This window comes from Daktulosphaira vitifoliae, unplaced genomic scaffold (genome assembly GCF_025091365.1).
Source record: "Daktulosphaira vitifoliae isolate Bord-2020 unplaced genomic scaffold, ASM2509136v1 Scaffold_2, whole genome shotgun sequence".
Lineage (NCBI taxonomy): Eukaryota > Metazoa > Arthropoda > Insecta > Hemiptera > Phylloxeridae > Daktulosphaira > Daktulosphaira vitifoliae.
The window spans coordinates 7,033,851-7,061,532 of record NW_026099573.1 but is presented as its reverse complement, the minus strand read 5'-3'; the positions used below and the strand labels follow the sequence as shown (position 1 = coordinate 7,061,532).

At 24.1% G+C, this 27,682-nt stretch overlaps 2 protein-coding genes across 3 annotated transcripts in view; one reads left to right on the top strand and one right to left on the bottom strand.

Annotated features, from left to right (window-relative positions):
* Positions 1–536: 536 nt before the first annotated feature.
* LOC126898595 (protein mini spindles-like) lies at positions 537–24,944 on the bottom strand. Of its 2 annotated transcripts, XM_050672823.1 has the most exons (36): positions 24,682–24,944; positions 24,424–24,614; positions 24,138–24,344; positions 23,045–23,219; positions 22,652–22,772; positions 19,290–19,510; positions 19,033–19,227; positions 18,619–18,799; positions 17,166–17,278; positions 16,885–17,104; positions 16,483–16,655; positions 16,263–16,414; positions 15,699–15,920; positions 13,669–13,852; positions 13,052–13,243; positions 12,890–12,987; positions 12,664–12,802; positions 12,420–12,582; positions 12,172–12,341; positions 11,937–12,107; positions 11,741–11,866; positions 11,419–11,571; positions 11,121–11,333; positions 6,733–6,868; positions 6,394–6,587; positions 5,526–5,857; positions 4,369–4,716; positions 4,092–4,268; positions 3,833–4,031; positions 3,609–3,746; positions 3,337–3,524; positions 3,103–3,271; positions 2,861–3,034; positions 1,359–1,469; positions 1,136–1,289; positions 537–1,071 (listed from the first exon to the last, which is right to left on the bottom strand). In XM_050672823.1, exons 1-36 carry the CDS (start codon positions 24,742–24,744, stop codon positions 833–835), a joined length of 6,402 nt encoding a protein of 2,133 aa, XP_050528780.1. In that variant the 5' UTR covers positions 24,745–24,944; the 3' UTR covers positions 537–832. The 2 variants fall into 2 exon arrangements, with proteins under 2 accessions (XP_050528780.1, XP_050528781.1); XM_050672824.1 differs by lacking the exon at positions 4,369–4,716 and having other exon boundaries at positions 538–1,071.
* The window catches only part of LOC126898605 (uncharacterized), an 8,656-nt gene continuing 5,904 nt past the window's right edge, over positions 24,931–27,682 (top strand). The window contains exon 1 of the mRNA XM_050672840.1: positions 24,931–25,135. The gene's annotated coding sequence lies outside the window, so the exon portion shown is untranslated. The remainder of the gene's footprint in view (positions 25,136–27,682) is intronic.

Below are 27,682 nucleotides of genomic sequence, written 5' to 3'. Positions count from 1 at the left end.
AGTAAAAAAAATGAAAAAATGTCGAAAATTAGCGATTTATAAATTTGTAACTTTTTTGGAGATTTGCCCCATTTATGGGTAAAGAGGGAAAATTATTCAATTTTTGAGGGTAATGTCTTCGACTAGATAAGATTTGTGATCTTTTGATGTATTGTTCATCAAAATCGGTCCAACGAGAGCTGAGATTGAGCGTTCACAGACACAAAAAAAAAAAATACATCATAGTAAAATTAATACCTTCTTAGCTTCGCATCGAAGCTAAAATATGATATTTGTAAAAAAATTCTTTTTTATATTTTAACTTTATAAAGCTATAACTATTTAAAAATGTATGGATCATTATATTTTTTTAAAGATAAGTACTATTTATATTTATATATATATATAATAAATATATATATTTGGATTGAAGCGTATATATATTTTGGTATTGATATGAATAAATTAATGTAAAAACTTGACAGTTATAAAATTAAATTATATATTTAATGTTAAGTACCTATTTATTACAAAATATAATTTCGTTAATATACTCTAAAACGCTTATAATAAAATTTAATAAGTTATTATGTATAAATTAAATAATGCAGCAAGCATATAATCTTCATAAAATTTAATAACAAATTTTATCTGAAATATTTATTTGATTAATTTAATGGACATGTAAAAAATAATAATAATAATACAAATAAAAAATAGTAATAATACATTCAAGATTAATTTTAATAATAGATTTCAGTCTTAGTAGGAGTAAAGCGTTTTTAAGAACTATGTTACTTAAAAAAAATTGCTTGGAAAATTAATACTACAATTGTATGCATGAAATTTTGATTTATTTACATGGTGAACGACTTATGTTGTGCATATGAAGATCATCATTGTGAAAATTATTTCCTGATCTATTATTTCCATTACATTCTAAATTTGCAGTTTCACACCGTCCATCTCTAACAACAGCTTTCATTTTTAATATTTGTAACCGCTTCATAAATCTATCAGCTTCAGTGGATACACTTGGATCAGCCTTACGCATTGGAGTAGAAGTTATAGGAATTGATCTATCATTATTACCTTTATAAATGAAAAAAAAAACATTAAAATTATAAAATGCTTTCAAATCAAAAATATCTATTACCATTTGGTTCAACTAAACAACTTTTTAAATTATCCTCAATAGCAGATAATTTGCGATGAATGTAATCTTGGAAATATTTAGTAGTTTTAGAAATGTATGGGTCAATATCAACGTTAGGGTGTTTTATTTTAAATCTATGCAACTTTTGAATGCCCTAATTCATCAAAAATAATATTAATATACATATTTTAAAAAGTTATGAATTTAATTTAAGTGTTCTTACTTCGTCAGTATTTTCAGGTTGCCCAATAATATGAAATATTTCTGTGAGTTCTTCATGTGGTGTTTGTTGTCTACGTTTACTACTTTCTGGTTTAGGTTCATTGTTTAAGTGCTAAATAAAAATTTGTATAAGATTAAAAAATATAAAATTTTGATAAAATTGACACTAAAAAGATTTATCAGGAATAACACTTTTTTAGTTTATTAGAAAAAAAATAACTAATTTTTTTAAATTTGTGAAAAATATTAAAAAATAATGGTTTTAAAAAAATGGTTATCAAGATAACTATAATTTAGTGTATATATATAAAAAAATCAAAAGAAAAAGTAATGCAAAATATTCAGTAGATCAAAAGTTATTAAATTTGTAAAACATGATGGACTACTCTGAATATCCATTTCTACAATCTTTTTAACTTGTTTCAAAAGTAATTTTTAGAGAAATATTTACTGTTTTTAGATTGTAACTATATTAGAATTATAGTTACAACTGGGAGAGCTGATTAAAATCACTATCAAAAATAAACGCTTCGATGCAAATCTTTAGATAGTGTTTAATTTAAAAAAAATTGATGTTTTATTCCAAAAGCTACTTGATCTGCTGGTTCCTTATTAATATCTCGATTAAGATAAAGTATGTCGAATGAAAAAAGGTTTATTAAAAAATATTATTTCTCATAAAAAAATTGTGTGGATCCATAAACTTTTCAATAAGTTATAGCATTATAAAGTTAAATATAATATAAATAATAAAATCGAAAATTTTCACACAAAAATAGCATTCGGTAGCCGTTTTCACCATGAAGACAAGTCCAGAGGTCAAATTTTTTTTTTTCAAATTAAAGTACATTACATTAGCTTTAATTTAAGATATATATAAAAGTGTCAGACCTTCCGGAACATTTTCAAAAGTTAAGTTGAAAAAGTTAATTTTTTGTGAAAAAGTTGTCATTTTAAATCCCCCCCTGTGGGCAGCAAAAAGGTCAAATTTATAAAAAAAATATACCAATAATAAGTAAAGACATTAAGCATCTATATAAAAAAAAAATATATTGGTATGTTCATTTTTTAAAAAAGTTACGGCAGTTTTTAGTAAAAAAAATTGAAAAAATTTCGAAAATTAGTGATTTTTAAATTTGTAATTTTTTTGGAGGTTTCCCCCATTTACGGGGAACGAGGGAAATTTTTTCAATTTTTAAGGGTAATGTCTTCGACTAGATACGATTTGTGATCTTTTGACGTATCGTTGAAAGAAATCCGTTCGGTGAGAGCTGAGAAAAAGTGGTAACAGACACAAAAAAAAANAAATCCGTTCGGTGAGAGCTGAGAAAAAGTGGTAACAGACACAATAAAAAAAAAATAAAAAAACACATCATAGTAAAACCAATACCTTCTCAGCTTCGCATCGAAGCTAAAAACTATATTTCTAGTGAATGTTTTTTTTTTAATTGTTAATCAATTGAACGACTATGCGATTCTAAAATTTAAATTAAAATGTATTACCCTTAAAAGTTTATGAATATATATAACCATTTCAGATTCTTTAGGAAATTCTGGACTTTGTAAACATTTAAGAACCTTATCACTATGAGTTTTAACCATTGTGTGAAGAACAGTTTTACAAGTCCTTAATGGTGTATCAGATTGTTGTTTTTTCCAATATTTAGAATCAAATTCCTAAATATTACAAATAAAAAATAGAGAATAAATGATAATTTTATATAATATTAAATATAACACTATACCTTAAGGAATTTGTGAATATGAGTTAAAACTCTATCATAACTTAATTCATCTCCCCACTCTTGGAAATCTTTAACTATTTTCCATATACATTTCATTACTAATTCTTTATAATGAGAAGTTGAATTTTGAGAAAATTTAACAATGTCATACAACATTTCCATCAATGCACTATATACATATAAATACATTTAAAAATATATATCAGTATACAATTGAAAAAAAAAAGCTATTACCAAGTAACAGGAGTATGAGCTGATTTTTCCAAAACACTCATAATGAGACTATTCACACATTTTCCAAAAAGGTGAGTATCTGCATTATTTTCTGAGCTTTTAGTGCTCAAAAGATATAGCAATTTTGAAAGTAAATCTCGCACTATTTGTTCATTCAAAATTAAGGTAAACTCTTGGTATTTATACAACTAAAATTCACACAAAAAATATGTGTAAATCTAAAATTATTCATATTAAATTTTGAAGTAAATATAAAATATAAAATAAATTACATTTAGACACAAGTTAAATAAATTTCTATATCCAACAGTAACATCCATATCATGGGATTCAGAAAGATTATCAAATTGTTTGATAATGGCATAAAAAAGGGATAGCACCTTTCCACCTTCTAAAAATTGTGATCTAGTCTAAACATTAATAAAAAAGAGTAATATTAAAAAGATTAATTAATAATTTTTTGCTAATTTCATAAATGTATATAAATAATTCATACGTCAGATATTAAAATTAATTTATCAAGATTTTGCATAGCACTTTTAGCATATTCTATATTAGATGATGAAGCTTGTTGAATAAGATTTTGAATAGGATCATTTGATGGTAAAATTGTTAATTTTGGACTTTTAGTAATTGTAGCAGTACTGTAAGGACTAACATTTACAGAAGGTTTGGTTGGCGACTTATCAGAAATTCTATAGTATGAAAATGTATTATTGTTACATTTCAATCAAATTAAAAAGTTTATTTATTACTGAGATTGAGTATTAAGTGTTCTTTTATAAAAGTCTTCATTGGGATTTGAATTCCAATTATAAGGTTTCAATTTTAATTTTGGTTTAGTAATTTCTTCTGCTTCTAATTCTTGAAGGAACTTTTCATCCAAAGCATAACGAGTTATTGGAGGATTTTCTGAACCCTTTTGGGGTTGTCTAGACATAAAAAAAGTTATTTATCAATAGTTTTAGATATTTCAGCTAAACGATTTTCAACTATAATATTATTAATCATATATTGAATGTATATACTAACTCTGAAATTGGAACAACATACGCTATGCTGTTGCGACGACTTTTGTAATGCTGAAACGAGCCATTAGAATGCTCAAGTAAAGGTGAAGCAAAATTAATTCCACATGCAGTTTCATGCATTTGAGTTTCTTTAACAATTGGACTAATCATATCAGCATTAGCAATTAGACTTATGTTAGAAATGCTATGATGTATTTCAGGAGATTTGGATTTTATTATATTGGAATTTGACTCAGGAGAAAGAGAACTTTTATGGGATTTATTGTAATTAAGGAGAATTGTTGTGTCTTCGTAAAAATTAAGTGGTTTTGAAGCAGCTGCAGTTGAGACTTTGTAAATTGTTTCATTACTATGATAAAAAAAGCAACATGCAAAAAGCTTAAATAAGCATTTTAAAATCTATCAAAGAAATATTTTATTATATAAAAAATTTTCAGGCTGATTTTTTTAACACTAGTCACTCATTTCTCTTAAAATAATAATTTTTTTGTGAATTTTTTTTGGCTTTTATTCGTTACATATGTATTTTCATTTGTATAACCATTTAAGTCAAAATAAATATTATGTATTAATTAATACTTCTTTATGAAATGAAAAATTTATTATAGTAAATATAAGTTATAGAGCGCCTCATTAATCCTATTTAGTTTTATTGAATTGTTTAAATTTAGATACTGCAGAAATGAGACATAATAAATTACAAAATATTTTGTTGTATCCTATGAAATATCAATTATTCTACCCAAACTTAGCTATTACATTTTTAATGTTTAATTTATTCATCAATTGTATGTTAAAGTTAGCTAATATAATGTAGATCTATTTGTAAAAAGTTTATATGAACATAAAAGTAATCTATGTATTTTAAAGCCATTTAAATGTTATGATTATTGTTATTTATTGTTGTTGATTTGTTTATTGATACTTTAATATTTAGTTGTAATGAAATATATAAAATAAAATAACTAGTGTGCATCAAATTTACTGATTTGAGTACAGTTTAGAATACAATCATAATCATGAATACAGATTAAGTAATATAGAAGTTTAACAAAAAATTAACTATAAACTTATCTTGTTTATTAAACCATGCATATGATAGTTTTAATTACATGCAAGAAGTTCAGTTTTAAAATTAATGTAGTAATTTATAATTACCTTAATTTCATTTGTAGTGATGAAGTGTTGTCCGCTGTAGCTACATTTCCAGATCTGTATGAAACACTATTTTCTGACTTCAAAGGAGAGTTATTAGAATATCTGAGAGGATTTTGATTATGGTTCGATTCAAGAGAGACATTAAATGTAGTATTACGTTCTTCATCAGCAGAAATATAGTCATCATCTACATTCTCATTTGTTTGTGGTATTTGTTGAATAGGCGGTGCAACTTGTTTAATTGTTGGTTGAACAGTAGCTACAGGAACAACTCTATTTTTAGAAGCCCTTTTAAGACGTTCTCTTAGTAGACCCATGTCTTTTTCAGATATCTAATTTAATTTAGAATGTAAAAAAGGTAAATTAATAAATTATTGTTATTGTATTTTGTAGAAAAAAATGTAAATCACTTTAATTCATGAATAATGCAGAAGGTTAATGAAATTATATATATATATATAATCATATTCTAAATCGATAAATTTTTAAAATTAGATGATTGACCATCAAGTTTTATGTATCATACTTCAATTAAAATTAATAAATATTTTTTGTTGAATATTAGATTTATAAATAAGTATGAAAAATCATTAGAGAGATGGTGTGGCCGAGTTAGTAATGCGGCAATGCTTGACACGCAATGTCTCGGGTTTGAAACTCGGTCACAGAGAGTTTAATTTCTAAGAAAAAAGTTTGATAAATGGAGTTACTATCTCTTACTCCAGTGATGGACTAACCACATCCCAGATTATCAATGGTTAAGAAACTTTCTCCTTTTGGGGAGGCTGCTATGGCCTTAATGGAATTAAAAAAGCGATAAAAAGAAAATTCAATGATCCAGACAATTATTAAGTTTTTTTATTCTTACATTGCCAACAAATTTGAATAAAGCATCCCCATGTAAAAAGAAAGCTGCAACAAAGAAATTTAGAGCAGCTGTACGAACAGCATTGTCACGATCACCAATACTTTTAGCTATTTCTTTACAAGCAACTGCAACACTAGGTTGACAAATAGAGGTCCCATAATCTTCAATCAATGATGCTAAATGTTCCAAGCATTCTATACAAATTAATACATTATGAAATGACAGTAATTTTAGATTAAATATATAATTTTATTTTAAATAGATTTATTTAAAACTTAAGCTTCTGTAGTAAAAAAGTATGATAATTTAATAATCAAATACACTTTTTAAATACTATACCAGAGCGTTGTCTTGAATTCTTTGATTTTACACCATCCATAATATATTGAAACATTTTTGTGTTAGGATAAATAAAAGTTATTTGTTTTAGAATTGCTCTAACTTTTTCCCTCACAGAATCTTTAGAATCTCCTAACTAAAACAAACAAACAAATAAAAATTTAATCATAATTAAAAAAAAAAAAAAAAAAACAATAATGATGATAAAATGTGGTGAGATGAGGAAGTTACTGCAAACTGTTATTAGATGATAAAGAGAGAAAGTTAAGGATGTGAGACTCAATTAATTGATTTAGGGTTGAGGGGGATGATAATGTAGAGGAAGGAATATTGTATACAGCTGAAGAGAGTTGATNTTAATCTGACAGTGATTAAAATCACTATCATAAAAAACATTTTGATGTAAATCTGTAGATAGTGTTTAATTTTAAAAAAATTGGTGGATTATTCTAAAAGAAAAACTTCTATTTCTTTCATTATTCCTAGATTAGTAGTTCTATGATTTATAAATATAATATATAAATAAATATCTATTATAGCAATACAACGTAATATGAAATTGATATTTAATAATTTAGTATTGTAATTTTTACAAAGAAATTAAAAGAAAAAATATAAAGTATTAGTTACTTTTATGGAAAACGTGAATAACATTTGAAGAGTTTGATACAAAACTTTTTAAAAGATAATTTGTTGTTAATTATGAATAAATGTTCTATAAGGAATTTTCATCAGAGTCAAAAATATACTTTTCTAAACCCATTTTCCGTGGCAATTTCAAATATGCAATTAGATTTTTTTCTATCATCACTCATTTTTGGTATTATTAATAATTAGTTAAAAACGATTAATATATAAAAAAATATAGGTTAAAATGAAATTCAAAAACACAACAGCGGACGAAATCCTAGTTGAAACTATATTATAGGATATAAATATACAAAATATAGTTCTAAACATTTCAAATGTAGTATTTATTTATACACCAAGAGTTATTAAGACTAAGAGTAATGATTACTAAGACTTCTATTTAAATGATTTAATACAAAAAAAAAATAGTGATTTTAACGAAATTTTGAGTTTTCCTTATAAATTTACAATTAATAGTAATTATATAAGTTCCTGATCACATATCAATCTAAAAAATAAATTTTTTATTTAATGATATAAATTTTAAACTTACAAGTTGAGCTAAAATAGTGTTTAAAAGTTCAACATTTTCCAATTATAAACTTTTAAAGGTCAAAAAATTAGTTATAAACATTATTTTGAATTCAAATATTGCACGGATTTTTTTTTACATATTCAAATTTTTTCATGTGATTCTAATAATTAATAATCTCAAAAAAGGGGTGATTGGAAAAATCTATTTTATGACTTGAAGTCAGTGTAAAAATTTAGTTAAGTAAAATATATATTGGTCAATAATCATTAAAAATATTTTATTTTATTGATATATTTCTGTGTAATTTAGTATAAAAAAGAATTTTATACTCCTATTAATTTAATTAAATTTATTTAATTGATATTTATTTATTAATTTATATTTAATTAAAAAAAGGTTTTTTTTTGAAGTGTACATTTATTACAGTAGGGTAATTTTGAGATATTTGTCTGAATTTCTAAAATTAAAGGACTTTTCCTAATATCTGGTATTTATAAGTTCAACAAGATTAAAATTATAATCTTTTAATGTACTGGTCATTAAAATTGGTTAAGTGAGAACTCAGAAAAATTAATGACAGTCACAAAAAAAAAGCATACAGTAAAATATTTAAATATGAATATGAAATTTTTTCTCAAGAGGGATGAACAGTGATGGGATCCTTGATATTTATTGAAGTCAATCAATTCAAATGAAATAAAAATCAAACAAACTTTGAATTTTTTTTCACCTCAAAAAAGAATTAAGAAAAAATGCAAAAAAAAGTTAGTTTGACAAAAGGGGTTTGAACTACTTACCTCAAGAGTATAAAACTGTATTATAATATACGCAGCCACCGTGAATTACACCATTAATCAAAAATGATAATTTAAGATGAAAGTTTAAAAATCAAAGCAGCTTTTCTTAACTTTGAGGAGGTAAAATAATCAAAATAAGTATAAATTTTATTTAATGCAAGTCAGATTCATACAAATTTTATAAAAATTGATGGACTCATTACTATGGCGAACCCTTATAAAGTATTTAAAATAAACAAAATAAATATCAAATTTGGACACAATATTAGCATTAAATAAGGCAATCATTTGCACATAGAAGATAAGTCGTCAGGACAAATTTTTATTTTTTATTCTATAGTATGTAACATAAGTTTTAAAGACTCGGTATTTCTGTAACAATTTCAAAAGTTCTACTTATTATATGTATGATTGTAGTTTGGAACGCACTCTGTGAAAGGACAAATTTACAGATTTAAAAAAAAAGTATGTCGGATAAAAAGGATATATACAATGTATTGAGAACCATAAATTTGTGTTGATCCACACATTTTTCAAAAAGTTATAGCAATTTAAAGTTTTAAGCTTTAATTTAACATATATTTAATAAACATATGTATAATCGAAACATTTTCAAAAGTTAAGTTGAAAAAAATAAATTTTATATAAAGTTGCTATTTTGAATCCCTTATTGTGGACAGGTAAAGGGTCACATTTTTAATAATACTATATCCAATAAAAGCGAATTACTTAGGGTTTCAATATGAAAAAAAATTATTTTTATTTGTTCATTTTTCAATAAATTATGGCAATTTTTAGAAAAAAAAAAAAAATATTTCGATTTCAAAAATCGTAATTTTTTGGGGGATTTTCACCATTAACATTAATTTTAATACACAGCTTTAACTGGAAGTACAATAATTTAATTTATTTTTATTTATTATAAGTAGGGCCATCAATAACTTACGCTTTCAGCTATGACATATAAATATTTATTGAGTATAATTATTGTAATTAAGAAAATTAAATAAAATATAAAAAGGAGCTTTATTGACACATAATGGTTTTTCTTTGAAAAAAAATAGGTCATCAACATAACCTTAAAAATACACATTCTAAGAAAAATTTAATTATAAAATTTATTTATATATCAAATGTAATCAAACAATTAAAACATTTACATAAAGCAGGCCAATTAACCTGCAAACCTATATATACGAGGTGTTTTCAGAAAATAACGGAAATTTTCGTTTTTTGAAGAAAAAATAATAATTTTTTTGTCTACATTAATGTTGTCGCCTTTAAAAAAAGTCTCCATTAGATATTATGCACTTGTGCCAACCCTTCTTCCAATCCTCGAAAACATTTCTCAAATTCAAACTTTGGGATAGTGTTCAGATCATTCAGTAATGCGTTTGTAATGTCATCTATGCTTGTTAAACGACAGCCCTTTAAGGTTCTCATTATTTTTTGAAATAGAAAAAAGTCATATGAAACCATGTGTGGCGAATATGAAGGCTAAGGCATCAATACAGTATTGTTTTTGGCCAAAAATGTGCGAACAAGAAATGAAGTGTGAGCAGGTGCATTATCATGGTGCAAAAGTTATGAATTGTTTTGCCACAAAACTGGGCGTTTTTTTTGGATTGCTTCACGCAAAAAGTGTTGAACTTATAGGTAGTACTATTAATTGACTGTTTGACCTTAGGCAAGAAATCATGATGCACTACGCCATTAAAATCGAAAAACACATAGCATAACCTTCACTTCCAATCACTTATTTAGTTTGCTTACCCTGCATTTTCGTTTTATATGACATAATTATTTTACTTAAGAATTTAAAATTGCTTACTAAAGTTTTATAAATCTTATACTTTACTAATATAGTAGTTTATTTAATACCTTTTCAGCTATTTACTACATAGCAAATATTTTGTGTTACTTTTTTTAAAAATAATTTTTATAGTTTTGGGATAGCATTAAAAGCATTAAAAGCATATTTAGAAATTTCAAATTTTAATCTATTTTTAGCTTTGATATGAAGCTGAGAAGTATTAATATTACCATGATGTGTTTATTTATTTTTATTTTTTTGTGTCTGTCCTTATAAATTATAGTATTGTAGGAGACCTTAGGTATTTCCTAAAATGACAAAAATTTTTATATTTATATTGTATACCTGTACTGCTTTTTCAGATTAAATTTGAGCATGTAAAACTTAAAATTCATGAATTTATTATTTTAATTTCCTTCTACAAGTAGAAATCTAAATAAAAAATTCTATAAAGAAATAAAAGCTTGGATAAATGTGATAGTATACCATTTTTCAGTCAGATTATATCCAAATAACATATTTGTTTTTAGCTTACCATATTTTTACTTTTATACAATTTTTTTGGGGCATACACGCGTACTTTATTAATTATTTAAGTTTTTTAAATATTTACTTTAGTTACTAGATATGGTACAAAACTTGAAGCTTCTGTGTCATGAAGAGTGTACTTATGAGACATTAATATCACAAATGTATTTTGTAAATAATCAAGACCTTTTAAAAGTACAGATGGATTTGTATCGAAAAATCTTAGTGTCATCCATTTAAGAATTAGATCAAGATTATTCATCAAGGCCTGATTATTGTCATCAGTTGTTGTTAAATCCTAAAAGATTATGAATTTATTATTAGAAATATCCTGCTATGTTTTGATACTCAACTTAAATACATCATAGTTAAAAAGGAATTACCTCAGTAAGAACTTCAATAGCTTTTAAATGGTATCTGAAATCTGAATGAAACATATTTGTAATTAACACTTTATTAATACCAGCAGTTATCATTTGATCACGAAGTTGTTCTACAAATTCTTCACGTGGTGCAGTGAAGTTCCATTTTAAAGACTAAAGCATGATAAACATTGATCGAAAATGTTTTATTTAATTACTTTAATTAAGAAAAACTATATTAAAATAATTATAATATAAGGTTGAAATTTATATAATATTAAATAATAATAATGAAAAATATCTAATCACAAATTAAAAAAGTATTAAGTTATAATTTAACTACCTTTAATTTATGTTCATCAATATCTCGCTGGTGTTTCAAATTGTTTTGAAGAAATAATGGTCCATTATCAACTTCTTCTTTTTTTCTGTTTGTAGCAGTATTTACACGAGTAGGAATAATATTTTCCTAAAATAGTATAACACAAAATATTAACTTGAAAATCAGATGAAAATTTAACATAAGTCAAAATATTTACTTTGTTAACTTTAGTAGCTGCTTTTGGAGGTGGAATTTTAGATCCCCCAGATTTCACTGGAGGTCCATTTGAAATACTTGATTTAATAACTTTTGGTTTCTCAATTGGTGTTAGAGGTAAATTTGGCCTTTCTTTATCTAACTTTTCTCTAACAAATTTTACTGACATAGGCTACAAAAAATTATAAGTATAAATATATTTAATAAATTATTTTTTTTTAATTTTATAAAAATACTTTTAACTTATCACAAGCACCAAACATAGTAGTATAACCTAAATGCATCATAAATCCAATAACAGCTTTTTCAGAAGCATTTCGAACACTGGCATTTCTATCCTCTAAACTTATATACAAAGGTAATAATAAAACCTTTAGCTCATCAGCAGGAATTGTTTTAGAAGGAACTAAAATTATATGCATAAAATAAATGAAAAAAATTATTTTGGGTTTCAATATAAATAATTCAATTAAAAAAAAATTACTTATTGGTAATTTTTCTCCGAGCCATGTTAATAATTCTGAGCGTAACGTAACAGAGTTATTTTTCAAAGCATCTAAAAGAATGTCTCCACCAAAAAATTCTCGATATCCACAAATATCTGCCACAGTGTTCATACATTGTTTTGCACTTTGGCATTTAAAAGTCTACATAATTAATCATTTAATAAAAAAGTTTAACTTTAGAAGAATAAATATTAATAAAAATGAAATATATATTTAGCTTACTTTTGGATCCCCTAAAGCAGTCAGTATACCTGGTAAATATCCTTTAATATAATTTTTAAAAGACGACCCCATTGCTTTAGCAATTATTTCAACCAAATTTATAGCATTGGAGGCAAGACGAGCATTTGAATCGGTTATTCTGTTAAAAATATAATGTTTAATAATTTTTATAATATAAATATAATTTTTAAATTATCAACATGTATAATAAGAACTATCATAATACCTATCTTGTAATGTTTTTCTTGCTTCACCTAAATCACTTGTAATAAATCTAGCTTCAATAACTATAGTCTGAAGTTTATTCAAAGCATCTAAACGAACCTAAACAACCATATTAAAAAGTAAAAAAAAATCTAATATTAAATGGAAAATACTGATAAATGACCTTCCAATCTTTGTCTGATAATTCACTGATTAATGAATCGGTTATTTGTGATGTTATATGTACTCTAGGTACAATGTCACGTAAATTGATTTCGTATACAGGTTTCTCATCATCATTTCCAACATCAAGAGATTCTGTTGATCCTTCTATTTTTTTCCCTCGATATGGTTTAGGAGGAACCTCACCTTGATGCTTAAATAAGAAAATATCAACCAAAAATTCATATAATTAAAATAAAATACATAAATTGTCACGACACACTATCTTGCTCCTCACCTTTTTTAAATATTATAATATTAAAAAAAAATAATATAACACAACTGGTTTTCTCTGGTTATTGACCAAACAAAATTTTATTTGTTATATTCTTCATTAAATGGTATAATTATATATAATTATAAGTTCCCATACGACTTTCAAAAGTTACCCCTAAAAATTACTTTAAAGAAAAAAGATTTTTTACAAGTAACTTCAAATTTATCATAGTTCACAAAAATAAATATATTTTTCAGTACATTATTATGAAAAAATTAATGGTAATATTCTAAATAAATCATGCTGTGTGTAACAATTTAATTGTTTCCTTGCTTTTGCATAGTAAAAAAGAATAAACATACTTTTTCAAATTCTGCATTTATTTGTTGTACTAAAGTAGGTTTTTCATTTTCAAAAAAAAGACTTAATTGAGGACCCATATATAAATACATAACACCTAAAAGAGAAATAACAGCCAATCGAACTTGTGGATTTGATGCACCAACAGCCTTTTTAAGATTTTGCATGACAGATTTAGGTTCTATACTGTAAACAATAATAAAATAGTAAATATATTTTCACAAATATACATAATTATTTATATAAATATTATCACATTTTTTTATATAGATTTTAAGTTATAAATTAAGGAAAATTAATTACAAAGTAATAAGTCAACTTCAGAATTTAAAATAAAAGAATTATTGATAAAAAATTAATAATTGACAAATAAGTATTTTCTAACTAGTGAAATAACAGCAAAAAGATAATCCGATGTAAAAACTTAATCAAATATCTATACAGAGTAAAAATTATGTTGAAATAAAGATATTTGTTACAAGACTACAAAGCTTGAATAAACATTTTTTCCTTTTGTCAAATTTTTTTGACTTAGTACCATATCATCACCTTAATTATTGTTCTATCATAATACTTCAACCCATATTATTTACTTTATTAAGTAAATAATTTACTTTATACAAGTGTAAGGAATTAAGCTTTTTAATAAATAGTAAATAGTATAGAATTACATTATTTACTATTCAATAGGAATCATCAACAATATTAATATTAACAACTTTTTATTTTTCTCACGTTATTCATTATTTTTGAAAAAACGACATAATCAAAGAAATATTTTTATAAAAATTTTTTTTAGAAATATAATAAATATTAAAAAAGCTGGTAAAACTATTTGTTTAAATATGTAATTTAGTAACACAACTCATTTATTCCTGAATCTTATTAATGAACACTATCTTATACAACAAAACATAACCATCAAATCATATTACTTATAGACTAAACCTATACTAAAACTACAATAATTTACAGTTAAATTTTATTTACTTACTTAACTTCCGATCTGAATTACATGAAATATATACAAAAAAAAAAAAAAAAATAGATTTAAGCCATTAAGTTTAGTAAAATTAAAATTTTAATTACAAAAAAATATCAAGTACAATTATCAAGCAAATACAACTTTCATTGAAATAATTTTTTTGTTATTTTTGAATAAATATTACATTTTAGTACAAATTCAGATAGTTCACAGAAATAATTAATCTAGAAACCAATTACCATTCCAAATAAAAATTTTTTTAATGAGGTTAATTAAGAAAAAAAAAACAGCACCTTAAAATTGAGAATTATAACACAAAAATAGCATATGGTAGTCATTTTCACCATGAAAATAAAATAGAGTCTGAATTTTTTTTTCTCATAATAAAATACTTTACATTAGCTTTAATTTAAGATATATATAAATGGGTCAGTATTTCCGGAACACTATTAAAAGTTAAGTTGAAAAAGTTGTCATTTTGAATTTCCCCTTTTGGACAGGTTAAGTGTCAAATTTATAATAGAAATATACAGAATAATAAGTAAATACCTCATGAATTTATAACAAAAAAATTTATATTGATTTGGTAATTTTTAACAAAGTTATGGCAGTTTTAAATAAAAAAATTGAAAAAATGTCAAAAATTAGCGATTTTTAAAATTGTGATTTTTTTGGAGTTTTATTCCGTTTACAAGGAACAAGGGAAATATTTTTAATTTTTGAGGGTAATGTCTTTGACTAGATAAGATTTGTGATCTTTTTACATATTGTTAAAAGAAATCAGTTCAGTGAGAGCTGAGAAAAAGTAGTAACAGACACACACATAAAAAAAAAAAAAAATTAAAAAAAAAAAAAAACACATCATAGTAAAATTAATACCTTCTAAACTTTGTATCGAAGCTAATATTATAATAAATAAGTTTTAGTATTATTACAGTAATAATAAAATAATTTGAATATTATATTTTTCATTGTAATACTACTTTTAAACTAAGGATTATTTCAATAAATTAAATATAATTTAAAAATAAAGTAATATAAACTTACATAAACCCAAATTCTAAGATAGCACCAGATAACCAATTAAGGGCATCAATTTGTACTTTAGGATTTTTTTGAACAGTAAAAGCATACTCTAATACTGCATTAGAAATAAAATCTAATCTAGATGCTTCAGCCATAGAAGTCAAAACTTGACCTGCTAAATAACCATTTTTTGTATCACCTAATAATGAAGAAACTTCTTGCAAACAACATTCCATGCTAGTACTAAAAAAATTCGTTTTTAAAGTAAATATCAAATATATAGACTATTACATTAATCTAAAGTATTACAAAAATGGTATAAGTCAACCAAATTTTTGAGAAAAATTAATTTGATTGTAAAATTAATATTTTAAATTTAACAATTTTTTTGGTAATAATAATAATACTAAAATATACTATATTATGAAACTACATCATTAAATTTTCAATATTTACAGTGATCTTAGTTCTTATGGGGTTAAACTAGTTTAAATGGCTCTTCTAAGAAATTATTAAAATTAGTTTATATCAGTTTTGCTTTACTTCACAGAAATGTTACAAAATAAATGAATCTAATTTTGTTACCTAGTAATTGGAAACTTTTCAATAATTTTTTTTAAACATTCCAATCTTAATTTTTGAATTTGGATATTATTATCTTTTATTCCGGGTTTTTTATTCAGTAATTTTATAAGAACTTGACTACTAACTGTCAACGTGTCTGTTTGTTCTACAATCTTTAATTTTAAAAATAATTATTTACAACTTTTTAATATGATATAAAAAATAAAGCATGTAGAGTTACTTGAATAAATTCTTGAACATTGGATAAACGTGTTTTCCAGTTTGCATCGGTCATACCATTTATAATTTCTGAAGAGCATATATGTGATGACAATTGTTCCAATTCATCATCTCCTATTTCTCTTTCAGTTTCTACTGTTAGTGTTGTTTTTACTGGTGCACCTTTGCGGTCACCTAATAATTAAAAATCTTATTATAAATAATTGAAATAGTAAAATTCACAATAATTTATAACCAAATTCAAAATAGTTAAATTTATTTTTATTTGGTGAGTAATTGATATGTTTATAATTTAAAAATTATTTGTATAATTCAGTATTATTATATGCAGTTTTTAATTAATTAAGAGAGTAAAATAATTCAATATTGATAAATAAAAATTATTTATTAATTTAAACATTACCTGGGCCACTCATTGGTTTATTTGTTTTAGTAACAGTTGAGATAGCAGATTTACTAGAGCCACTTACAACCGCACGAGATTTTTTAACAACTGGATTTTTTGCAGTTACAACTGCAGACTTTTTTTCAATTATTTTAGAAGATACAGGAAGTGGTTTTACAGATTCTTTAATAAAAACTGGCTTGGCTATAATAACAGCTTTTTCTGAAGCTTCTTTAATCTAAAAATTATGGGTAGATTTTTATCATCATTTTAAAATGTAATAATAATTTTTAAATAACTTTGGCTAGTTTGATGGCATCAACTCCAGTTAAGAATGGAAGAATATTTTTTTCAGAAACAACTTTCCATGCAGTTCCTAATGCTTCAGCAGAATTATCTCTTACAGTTGGATCTACAATATACAATTATAAATAAATAAATATTACAATGATGAATTTATGAATGTAAAAATATTAAATATCCATTAAAAAAAAAACCCAACCCTCACAGTGGGGTCGCGCCATAGTTTGAACAAGTATAAATGATATCTATCAGAGATTAAAATCATAAAAAATATTTAGTGTTTAATTTTTAGAACAAATTATTGTAAAAGCACATCAACTCTTGTTTCCTTAATTATATCCTGATTATATATTTAATGGTTTATAAATATAATACATTAATAATTATAGTAATTATGAAATTGATATTTAATAATTTAACATTGTAATATTTATGGGGAAATTACAAAAAACTATAAGGTTGTTGTAAATAGAATGCTTTTTTTTAATATTAGTCATTTGATTTCTCTTAAAATAATAGTTAAATCAAAAAATTCTTTATGGTATTTTTTAATTTTGTATTTTTTTCAATTTATTAATTATTAAGTTTTATTTTAATTTATGCTTTATATCTTATAAGAGTTCTTTTTTAAGGCAACATACATATTTAACTAGATAATAAAATAAAAAATGAAATAAGTAAGATAAATGAAGTAAGAGTAATAAATTTGTAAATTTAAGTTTATTATGGGTAGGAATATGCACAAAATGGATTGTTAGATCTAAGTTTATGGGTACTTCTTGCCTACCTTTCAAATAACTAGAATCTTATATTCAATATGTCAAAAAATTATATACCCAAATACATGTACAACAAATCAAATGATCAATTTAGTTTGAACAACATTGGAAAATTAATGTTACAGAAAATATAAAAACTTATATATTACAGATTGAACAAGTTTATTAATCAGTAGAACATATGGTAAAAGCATAGATGCATCAGATTAAAATATTTGTACAATGTATTAAGTAATTGTAGGCACATCAATTGTTGGGCTATAGATGATAAAATGGAAATCAAATATGTATTTACAATTAAATTGAGTGATAATGGATTAAATGGATTTAGTTTGCCAACAATTTAAATAGTACTTACAGAACAAAATTAGGCATTAAACGCTATATCTGTAATAGATGATCAAATTTCATTATCTAGCTTTACACAAAAAACAAATATGTACTTAGCTTATTTCTACATAGTGTTAATGCTTATACTAACACTCGCAATTTATAAAGCTACATATTTTAAATAAAGACATTTTATTCAATTAATTTTTTTAAGAATATATGGAAATAATAAAATTAATGTATATAAGAAAAATATTATTTTGGATATTTAAAAAAAAAAACAAAATTTTCATTACCTTAATTTTTTTTTAACATAATATAAAATAATGTTTGTTTTTACCTGATTCATTTAATGTTTTTATCAATGCTGATGAGAAAATTTTCAAGTACTTTTTATTCAAAATATTTGGAGTACACTTAGTGAAACAACGAGCCAAAAATGCAACGGACTCAGCTTTAACAGATGGATTTTTATTTTCTATTGCTGTTAAAATATCTTCATGTATGGACTCTAAAGTCATCTAAAACAGTAGTCACAAATAAACTAGTATGATTAGTTTAATATTACTAGTTTAAAATTCATTTTATTAGAATTGAAATAAAATTTGAAAATGATAAATTAATCATTTTTCTGAAATCTCTTGAGCTATACTAGTTAGAATAAATATTCAACAATCAATATAACTTGAATAAGCAATTGAGAAAAATCATAGGAAATTGACTATTCATTAATTAAAATTACTTATTAACTTACACTCAAATAAATGGCATCTACAGCATCTCTCAATGGTAGAACTACATTTTGCTTTTTTTCCTTAAATTTTTCAAGTAATGCTGGTAAACAAGCAGAAGCATAGGTTTCAAATCGTTTTTTTAAACCAATTGCTAACATAGCCATACATTTAGAAGCTATTCCAACTATTATTACATTACTATCCTTGGTTATAATCTAAAAATTACAAAATGAATAATAAGTTAAATATTTAAGTTCACAAAGACAAAAACATTTACTTTTTTTAACGCTCTAACTAAATCACCATATTCTCCATTTTCTAATTTAGGAGATTTTGATAATATTTCTTCAAGCAAGTCAATTGCTTCTTTACGCTCTTGCCATTTTTTTGCTTCAATTTTTTCATAAAAATCTTTATTTAGTTGGCAAAGTATATTTACAGGATCAAGATGTTCTTCAGAATCATCAACTTCATCATTAGTTACTTCAATAACGACTTCTAGTTAATAATATTAGATAAATTATTACAGATATATACAGAGTGATTGGTTTATCATAAGCCACTTGATTATTTACAAAATATAATAAAATATTGGAAAACAATTTTTTTAGTTGTTTATAGAGGATGGTCAAAATCTGGTAAAACACTCATTTCTTCAGAAACTATTGAACATTTTTCATTTTTGTTAAGAGAAAAGTATCAGGTTCAGAAAACTCTAAAAAACATAGTTAAATAATTTTTTTATTTACTCCTTCATGGATAAAAATTCTTATTTATAGTTTTCTTAAATGGGTACCCTATTTTTAACTTTATTATATAACTGAAATAAAAATACAAAAAAACTTTGTTCTTACAATTTTTCTTATGCCATAAATTATTTATTATAATAGTTATCAAAAAAAATTGTCCATCTCTATCATATTATAAAGTTAAAAATAGGGATATAAATTATAATAATTTTATAAATTTACAAATTCATTTAAGAAAATTATAAATAAGGATATTTATTCCTGAAGGGGAAATTAAAAAAATTATTTATGTATATTATTGTAGAGTTTTTTGAACCTGATATTTTTTTCTCTTTACAAAAATTAAAAGTTCTCAATATTTTCTGAAAAATGAGTATCTTACCATATTTTGATTTATCTGTATTTCATGATTTCATTTCTTTAATTAATCTTTCTTTAATTTCTTTAACATTAATTACTTTTTAGGGTCATCTCTTATAACTTAAAGGGATGTCAACATTATTACTTTAAATGGAAACATACATATCAAATTGGCTTATAAAATAGGAAATTGTTTAGTAAAAAAATGACTGGTTCATGTAAACTATTAAAACATTAATTCAGAAATTTTAACTATTTTTAAATATATATTGTAGGTGAAGTGAGATTTATGTTATACTTATCATTACTCTGCTAGTTTTTTCCCACTCTTTATTTAAAATGTTATTAAACTTCTTAAGTACATTTTCAAAAATTGTTTTTTTGATTAAATGATTTTCTATTTTATAAGTTAATTAAATATGTAAGTTACATTTAAAAAAAAATTAAATTGATATCCCTTTAAGTTATAAGGGATGATCATAAAAATAATTATTAGCTCATTAATCAAGAATGATATGTAATTGAGAAATCAAAAATTATTTTTCCATAGTTGTATTTATTTTGTGAGTAACCTAGTGGTTAATGATAAATCGATTACATTATATAAACCAATTTAAAATTATACGATGTTATACAATATATTAGATACGTGATACAAGTTAAATTTTATTATTAAAATATAGTTTAAAAACACTGAAAAACATGCTTTTAAAGCATATCGAATTAAAAAGTTAAAAATAATTTTTAAAATAAGCTTAAAACAATAATGAACGAAAAATATTAGTATTATTGTGAAAAAAAGAGTGGGGTCTTTGGGCCCTATTTATCGTATATTGAGCGCCCGACGCTTTTTTTACAATAATATTAGTATTTTTCGTTCATTATTGTTTTAAGCTTATTTTAAATATTATTTTAAACTTTTTAGTTCGATATGCTTTAAAAGCGTGTTTTTTAATTTTTTTAAACTATATTTATTTTTCACTTTTTAATTTTTTATGACATCACTGTTACAGTCACGGAGTGTTTATTGTAGTGATGGGCATTTTCGAATATTTTAAACTATCGAATAGTATAAAAACTATTCGAATATTTTTACTATTCGAATATTATTTGAATGACTATCGAATAGTTCCATAGTTACTATTCGATATTTCCCATCACTAGTTTATTGCCAATTATTAATATCAGAGATACAATTTCTGTATTGCCATTAAGTGTGTTTATAAACTTACAATAATGCGTCTTATTACCATTGATAATAAAAACTATATACCTGCGAATCTTGTCATAAAAAACCAATTAGCTACCTGTATTTATAATCCCTAATGTATTATATATGTATATTAACTCAAAAAAATTTGATTCTTTAAATGGTTATATCTAATAATAAACACTAAAAATTTGTTTATATACAGGATGGCCAACCACTCACTGACAACTTAAATAACTTTTGATCCAGTTAATATTTTTAGCTGATTTTTTTTTTTAAATAATAGTTATAAGTTAGGTCTATAGCTATACCTCAATAATTAATTTTTTTACATTTTATTAAAAATATTAATTATTTTTAAATTTTAAATAAAATGTAAAAAAAAAATCTAAGATAGCTATTTTGTAGAGTAGAATTTAAGAAAAATTTTAGTAAAAAAATATCTTATTAATATTCAATAGTAAATATTCTGTAGCGTTTTGAAGTTTGTGAAAATTTGAATTTTCATGTATTATTTTACGGTATTAAACATTGAAATACGTATTGAGTAAAGGACAGAAGAAAACGCTATCTTTTCATGATTACTATAATTTGGAGGTGTATAAATTTTTCCATGAAAATGACTTATACTTTTGAATGAGAGTGATAAGTAATAATTGCCTTATCTAATTTCTTATCATGATATTAATGCCAAGTTAGTAATGTATACACAGTAATACATAATACATGAAAATTCAAAATTTCACAAAGTTCAAAACGCTACAGAATATTTACTACTCAATATTAATAAGATATTTTTTTACTAAAATTTTTCTTAAATTCTACTCTACAAAAAGCTATCTTAAATTTTTTTTTTACATTTTATTTAAAATTTAAAAATAATTAATATTTTTAATAAAATGTAAAAAAATTAATTATTGAGATATAGCTATAGACCTAACGTATAACTATTATTTAAAAAAAAAAATCAGCTAAAAATATTAACTGGATCAAAAGTTATTTAAGTTGTCAGTGAGTGGTGGGCCACCCTGTATATATGTAATATTGATGATACGCATGCGAATACGAAAATCTAAAATAAAACTATACAGGAATAGTGTTGCTGGTGTGTGGTGAGCGGGTGAATGAGTCACAACAGTCTAGTCTCAAGGCCATAGACAATGGGATATGCGAGAAAATCACGTGGCACGTGGAGAGTTACGAACATACAAATATACAAACATACATACAAGTGAAACTAATATAAGTGTGTTATATATAAAGAATTATCAGTTATAAGAATAATTATATAATAAATATTTATATGAAATTATATAATACCTCCAGTAGAATCCATAGGTTTTTCCATTTTGGCTACTTGTTCTTGTTGAGAGCGTAAATATCGGGTTGGATGAGGTTTTTCATTATTAATTTTTTCAAATTCTGCCTCTAACTCTTGTATCTAAAAAAATGCATTTATTATAATGGTTTAATTTATTTAGTTAAATATATAACTAGCTAATAACAATATAAATATCAAGTGGAAATATTACTTCAAAAAATATTATGTGTAGGTAAAAAATTAAATGTAATTAAAAAAAATGTATGATACTTATTATTATTAATATTTTTTGTTAGTTGAATTAAAAAAACAGTAATATATTAGTTTACAATATATGGAATTACTTAGCTTAAATACAAAATTTGATATTAATTTAAATAAATTATTATTACTTGAACAGGTTTAAGATTAGCCAAATTTGTTCTAATAGGAATAGGTCCAATCCATAAGTATAATTCAATAGCCAATAGTTTTGCTTCATCTCTTATACTTTTATCACGGTCTTCTAACAATGACTGTAATTTTTTTAGCAATGGTTTAATATTAAGTATTTTGATTCCAAATTCCCTGAAATTATTTAAATTATAATCTGTTATTATAAATTATTAATATTAAAATACTTAATGATATACATTTAAAACTTTAAAATTTAATCTTTAAAAAACGTAAACAATATACAAAGAGGAGATAAATTATAAGTTATATTCTCTAATTAACCAAAAATATATAATGTCATGTAGAGAGACAGTGTGGTTAAGTTGGTAACGAGGCAAAGTTTGATATGCATTGTCTCAGGTTATTTTACAAGTGGCTTCATTTGCCGAGAGATCAGTTTGGTAATTGGAGTCGCCATCTCTTTCTCAAGAGACGGATTAACCACACATATTCAAGTATCAATGGTTAAGAAAACCTTCCCTTAGGAAGTCGCTATGGCCCTTAATGGGACTAAAAATAAAAAATAAATAAAAATATATTGTGATATTAAAAATTTACAAAACTATTAATTTATATTTAAATAGTTAATCATAATAATGTGAGCTTCTTATTTTCTGAACTTTATGATCTTAAATAAAATAAAATCTTAATACAGTGAAACCTTCTTTTAACAATCCTCTAATTGCGGAAAACTTTTTTAAACAGAAAAATTCTATGGCTTGGCTTTTTTTAAGATAACAGTTTAACTACTCTTAATAGAAAATATGTTGGTCCACAGTGTTTCCTATGAAAGGAGGTTTTTCGATAGTAGAATTATATTCATCTCTACTTAAATAATAAATATTATTACTCAATCCTTCAATCAATTGTAATATTACATTGTAGTTTAAATTTAATTGCTTGTATTTATATTTCAAGTTTTATGAACATAGTAGATAAAAACATATATTAATATAATTTTTATCAACTATCAATTTTAACAAATAAGAAAAACAAGATTTTAATATGAATCTTATAAGAAATCTAATAATTAAAGTAATTATGTTTTACTTGATAGCAAGAGTAATAGCTTTGATACAAGTTGAAACAATTTTAGGAAATTTATGAACCAATCCTTTGATAAGTTCTTCAATTACAATATCTTGTTTCTCAATTTCTATATACATAAGAGTTATTTGTATTGCAATGTCTTTGGTTTTAGATCTTGGAGCACCAAAACATTTAGTTATTAGTCCTGTCATAACATCTCCAACAGTTCTGTAACAAAAGTTAATAAAATAGGTGCCAACTTAACTTTTTATAATTAAAAAAAGTTTGGAATGAAAATAAAACTTACCGTCCAGCAGTTCCAGAATTTTCTACAAAAACTAATGTTGCTTCAAGACCTTTTTCTTGAGCAACAGCATTACTGTCAACTACAATTTTTCTTATAATTCCTGTAAATTTATTCCATTCTAGAGATTTCTCATCTAGCTGGCCAAAAACTTTGATAGCTTCTTCGTAACCACTTATTCTAGCTTTCCACAACTTTTTTATGAAAATTCAATAGTTATGAAATAAAAGGCAGAATTATTAAAATGTAAAAAATAGTTACTTTATGAATGCATCTTTCTTCAATTGGTAATATAGTGTAGGAAGTATCTTCATCAGCAGCCATTTTGCCATATATTACATTTTCGAATAAAATTTACTCATGTGTGTGAAGTGACAAATTTCTAATCCATTATCTTCTTATCACCTATGATTTGAGGTAACTTAATTGGTTACGCTTATAAAATTGAAGCTAGTATTCGACTCTATCGTTAGAGGCCGTTATATTATACTACACTTTTAACATGTTTAATTGTGCGCGTGAAGCCGCATGGTTGACCGAACTGTGTTGTTCTTTCAATAAACGAGTAACAGACACTACTAAATTAAATGATTGTTAAAGTAGCAGTGACAACTATTTTTAAAACTAATACTCGCTAGATAGTAACTTGTTGTTGACAGTTGACGGCGGTGGCAATTGGAATTCGCGGTTATCAACATAGCTAATAAGAACAAGGGTGAGACGTTAAAATTGTGGTCATAGAATTTTTTCGGTTCTAAAAATTCTAAAAGTTTTTACACTTTTAGTGTGATAAGCACAAATATTTTTTTTTTACTCATAAGTCTTAGATTTAATTGTATTATATAAAAATTTATAATCATATTTATTTATATTTAACACTTTTATGTAAATAGAAAACCTATAGATTTTTTAATAACTATTATTTGGTAAATAAATTGTATCAAATTGTTATAATTTTATTGAATTATTCTTCTCTACGCAAGTTGTCTTATGCATGTTTATAATATGATCGGGATCGAAGGCTTTAAAGAAATTAAGGTAGCTTCTCCTCGTGGTTGTTCTGACCTTAACCTAAAACAATAACTTTACTCAGTCTTTTTTCATATAGTATCTGATAGCTACTACGAGTAGCTACAGTATGGTTACTAAGTAGCTGAAATGGCGCGACTGCCATAATATTCCCGAGATAATTCAGATATAGACAGTGACCAGCTGCCGTTAAGACCCTAGTGAAACGGCGAAGAGGTTTTGTTAAATACTGGTAAAAAGATAACGGCCCTACAGTAAAGATAGTCGCACATCCGAACAATAGTTAACCAATACGATTACATTGACTGTGATCTCGCTAGTTGGACGATGATGGTCTAACTACAAAGTGAACTTACGTTGGCCGCACAGAAAATACGAGTTCTAGTTTGGAGAGAATAGACTCTTTAACTTTCGTTAAAAGTGACAATTATTTCTAATATCTATAAGTTGGAAATAAACTTAATTTCATCTTAAATAAGGCGGACATTTTTTTAGAGTCTCCTAGAGGTTCGATTTATATCACAGTATCAAGTTAAACATAGTAATTCTAATCTAAGAAAACTAAATTTTAGGTTTATAACCTAAGGAATGATTAATTTAACTACATGTCATTGAGTCAAATATTTTTTCTCTATGCAAAAATTAAAAATTCTCAAATAGTTAAATTTTATTAATTTATTAACTTGAACTTTAATTTGATATACTTAAATATGCCGTCAAATACCTCTAATTTTTTTTAATACAATATTAATTCCAGGGGTGCCATTTAAGGGATAGCAATTTAAGTGTTTACCTTAATTTTCAATGAAAACAGAGGTCCGTCAATTGCACTCTTGCTGATCGCAACTATTTTGAACTAGCCCATTTTTTCTTAAATCCAATTTATATTATGCTAAGAAATGTAGTGAAAATTAGTTTTTAGTCAATGAAAAAGATACTCAATATTTCATATTTAATTTTAATTAAAAAAGTTAAAAACAAGATTTCAAGTCTTTTTTTTTGGACATCATAATCATATACATATTCTTACTTTACCATTGAATACAAAACATTCTTAAATAGCCCTTAAATAAAGAAAAAAGTTCCATAATTATTTTTTAGCTTCGATGCGCAGCTGAGAAGGTGTTAATTTACTATGATGTGTTTTCTTTAAAAATTTTTTTTTTTAGGTTTCTGTTACCACTTTTTTCAGCTCTCACTGAACCGATTTCTTTTAACGATATGTATAAAGATCACAAATCTTATCTAGTCAAAGACATTATCCTCAAAAATTGAAAACATTACCCTTGTTCCTTGTAAACGGAATAAAACTCCAAAAAAATCACAATTTTAAAAATCGCTAATTTTTGACATTTTTTCAATTTTTTTTACTTAAAACTGCCATAACTTTGTTAAAAATTACCAAATCAATATAAATTTTTTTGTTATAAATTCATGAGGTATTTACCTATTATTCTGTATATTTCTATTATAAATTTGACACTTAACCTGTCCAAAAGGGGAAATTCAAAATGACAACTTTTTCAACTTAACTTTTAATAGTGTTCCGGAAATACTAACCCATTAATATATATCTTAAATTAAAGCTAATGTAATATACTTTATGGTGGAAAAAAAAAATTCAGACTATTTTATTTTCATGGTGAAAATGACTACCATATGCTATTTTTGTGTTATAATTCTCGATTTTATATTTCTATAACGTTTTGAAAAATCTATGGATCAATACAATTTTTTTATAAGAAATGCATGTAGAAAAAAAAAAAATTTCAACTTAATTTTTGAAAGTGTTCTGAAAATACTGACACATATATATATATATTAAATTAGGGCATATGTAATATATTTTAATATTAAAAAAAAAAATTGACTTTATATTGTTTTCATAGTAAAAACGGACATCAAAGTTAATAAAAAAAAATATGATTTTTGTAAAAAAATTCTTTTTTATATTTTAACTTTTTAAAGGTATAACTTTTTGAAAAATGTGTGGGCCATTATATTTTTTTTTAAGATAAGTATTATTTACATTTATATATTATTAATATATATATATATATATATATATATATTTATTTATTTATATAATATGTAATATGTAATATTATAGGAGATCATGTAGCTTTTGAAATAATCCACCAATTTTTTAAAATTAAACATTATCTACAGAATTGCATCGAAGCGTTTTTTATGATAGTGATTTTAATCACTTTCAGATTAAATCAAAAACCCA

What these genes read in the sequence shown, in the direction of transcription:
- LOC126898595 (XM_050672823.1), bottom strand. Translation starts at nt 24,744, where the DNA reads ATGGCTGCTGATGAAGATACTTCCTACACTATATTACCAATTGAAGAA. An exon ending in TAAATGCAGAATTTGAAAAA is followed by an intron (nt 13,244 to 13,668) that starts GTATGTTTATTC and finishes TTCTTATTTAAG; the next exon opens with CATCAAGGTGAGGTTCCTCC. An exon ending in CTATTGAAGTTCTTACTGAG is followed by an intron (nt 11,334 to 11,418) that starts GTAATTCCTTTT and finishes ATAATCTTTTAG; the next exon opens with GATTTAACAACAACTGATGA.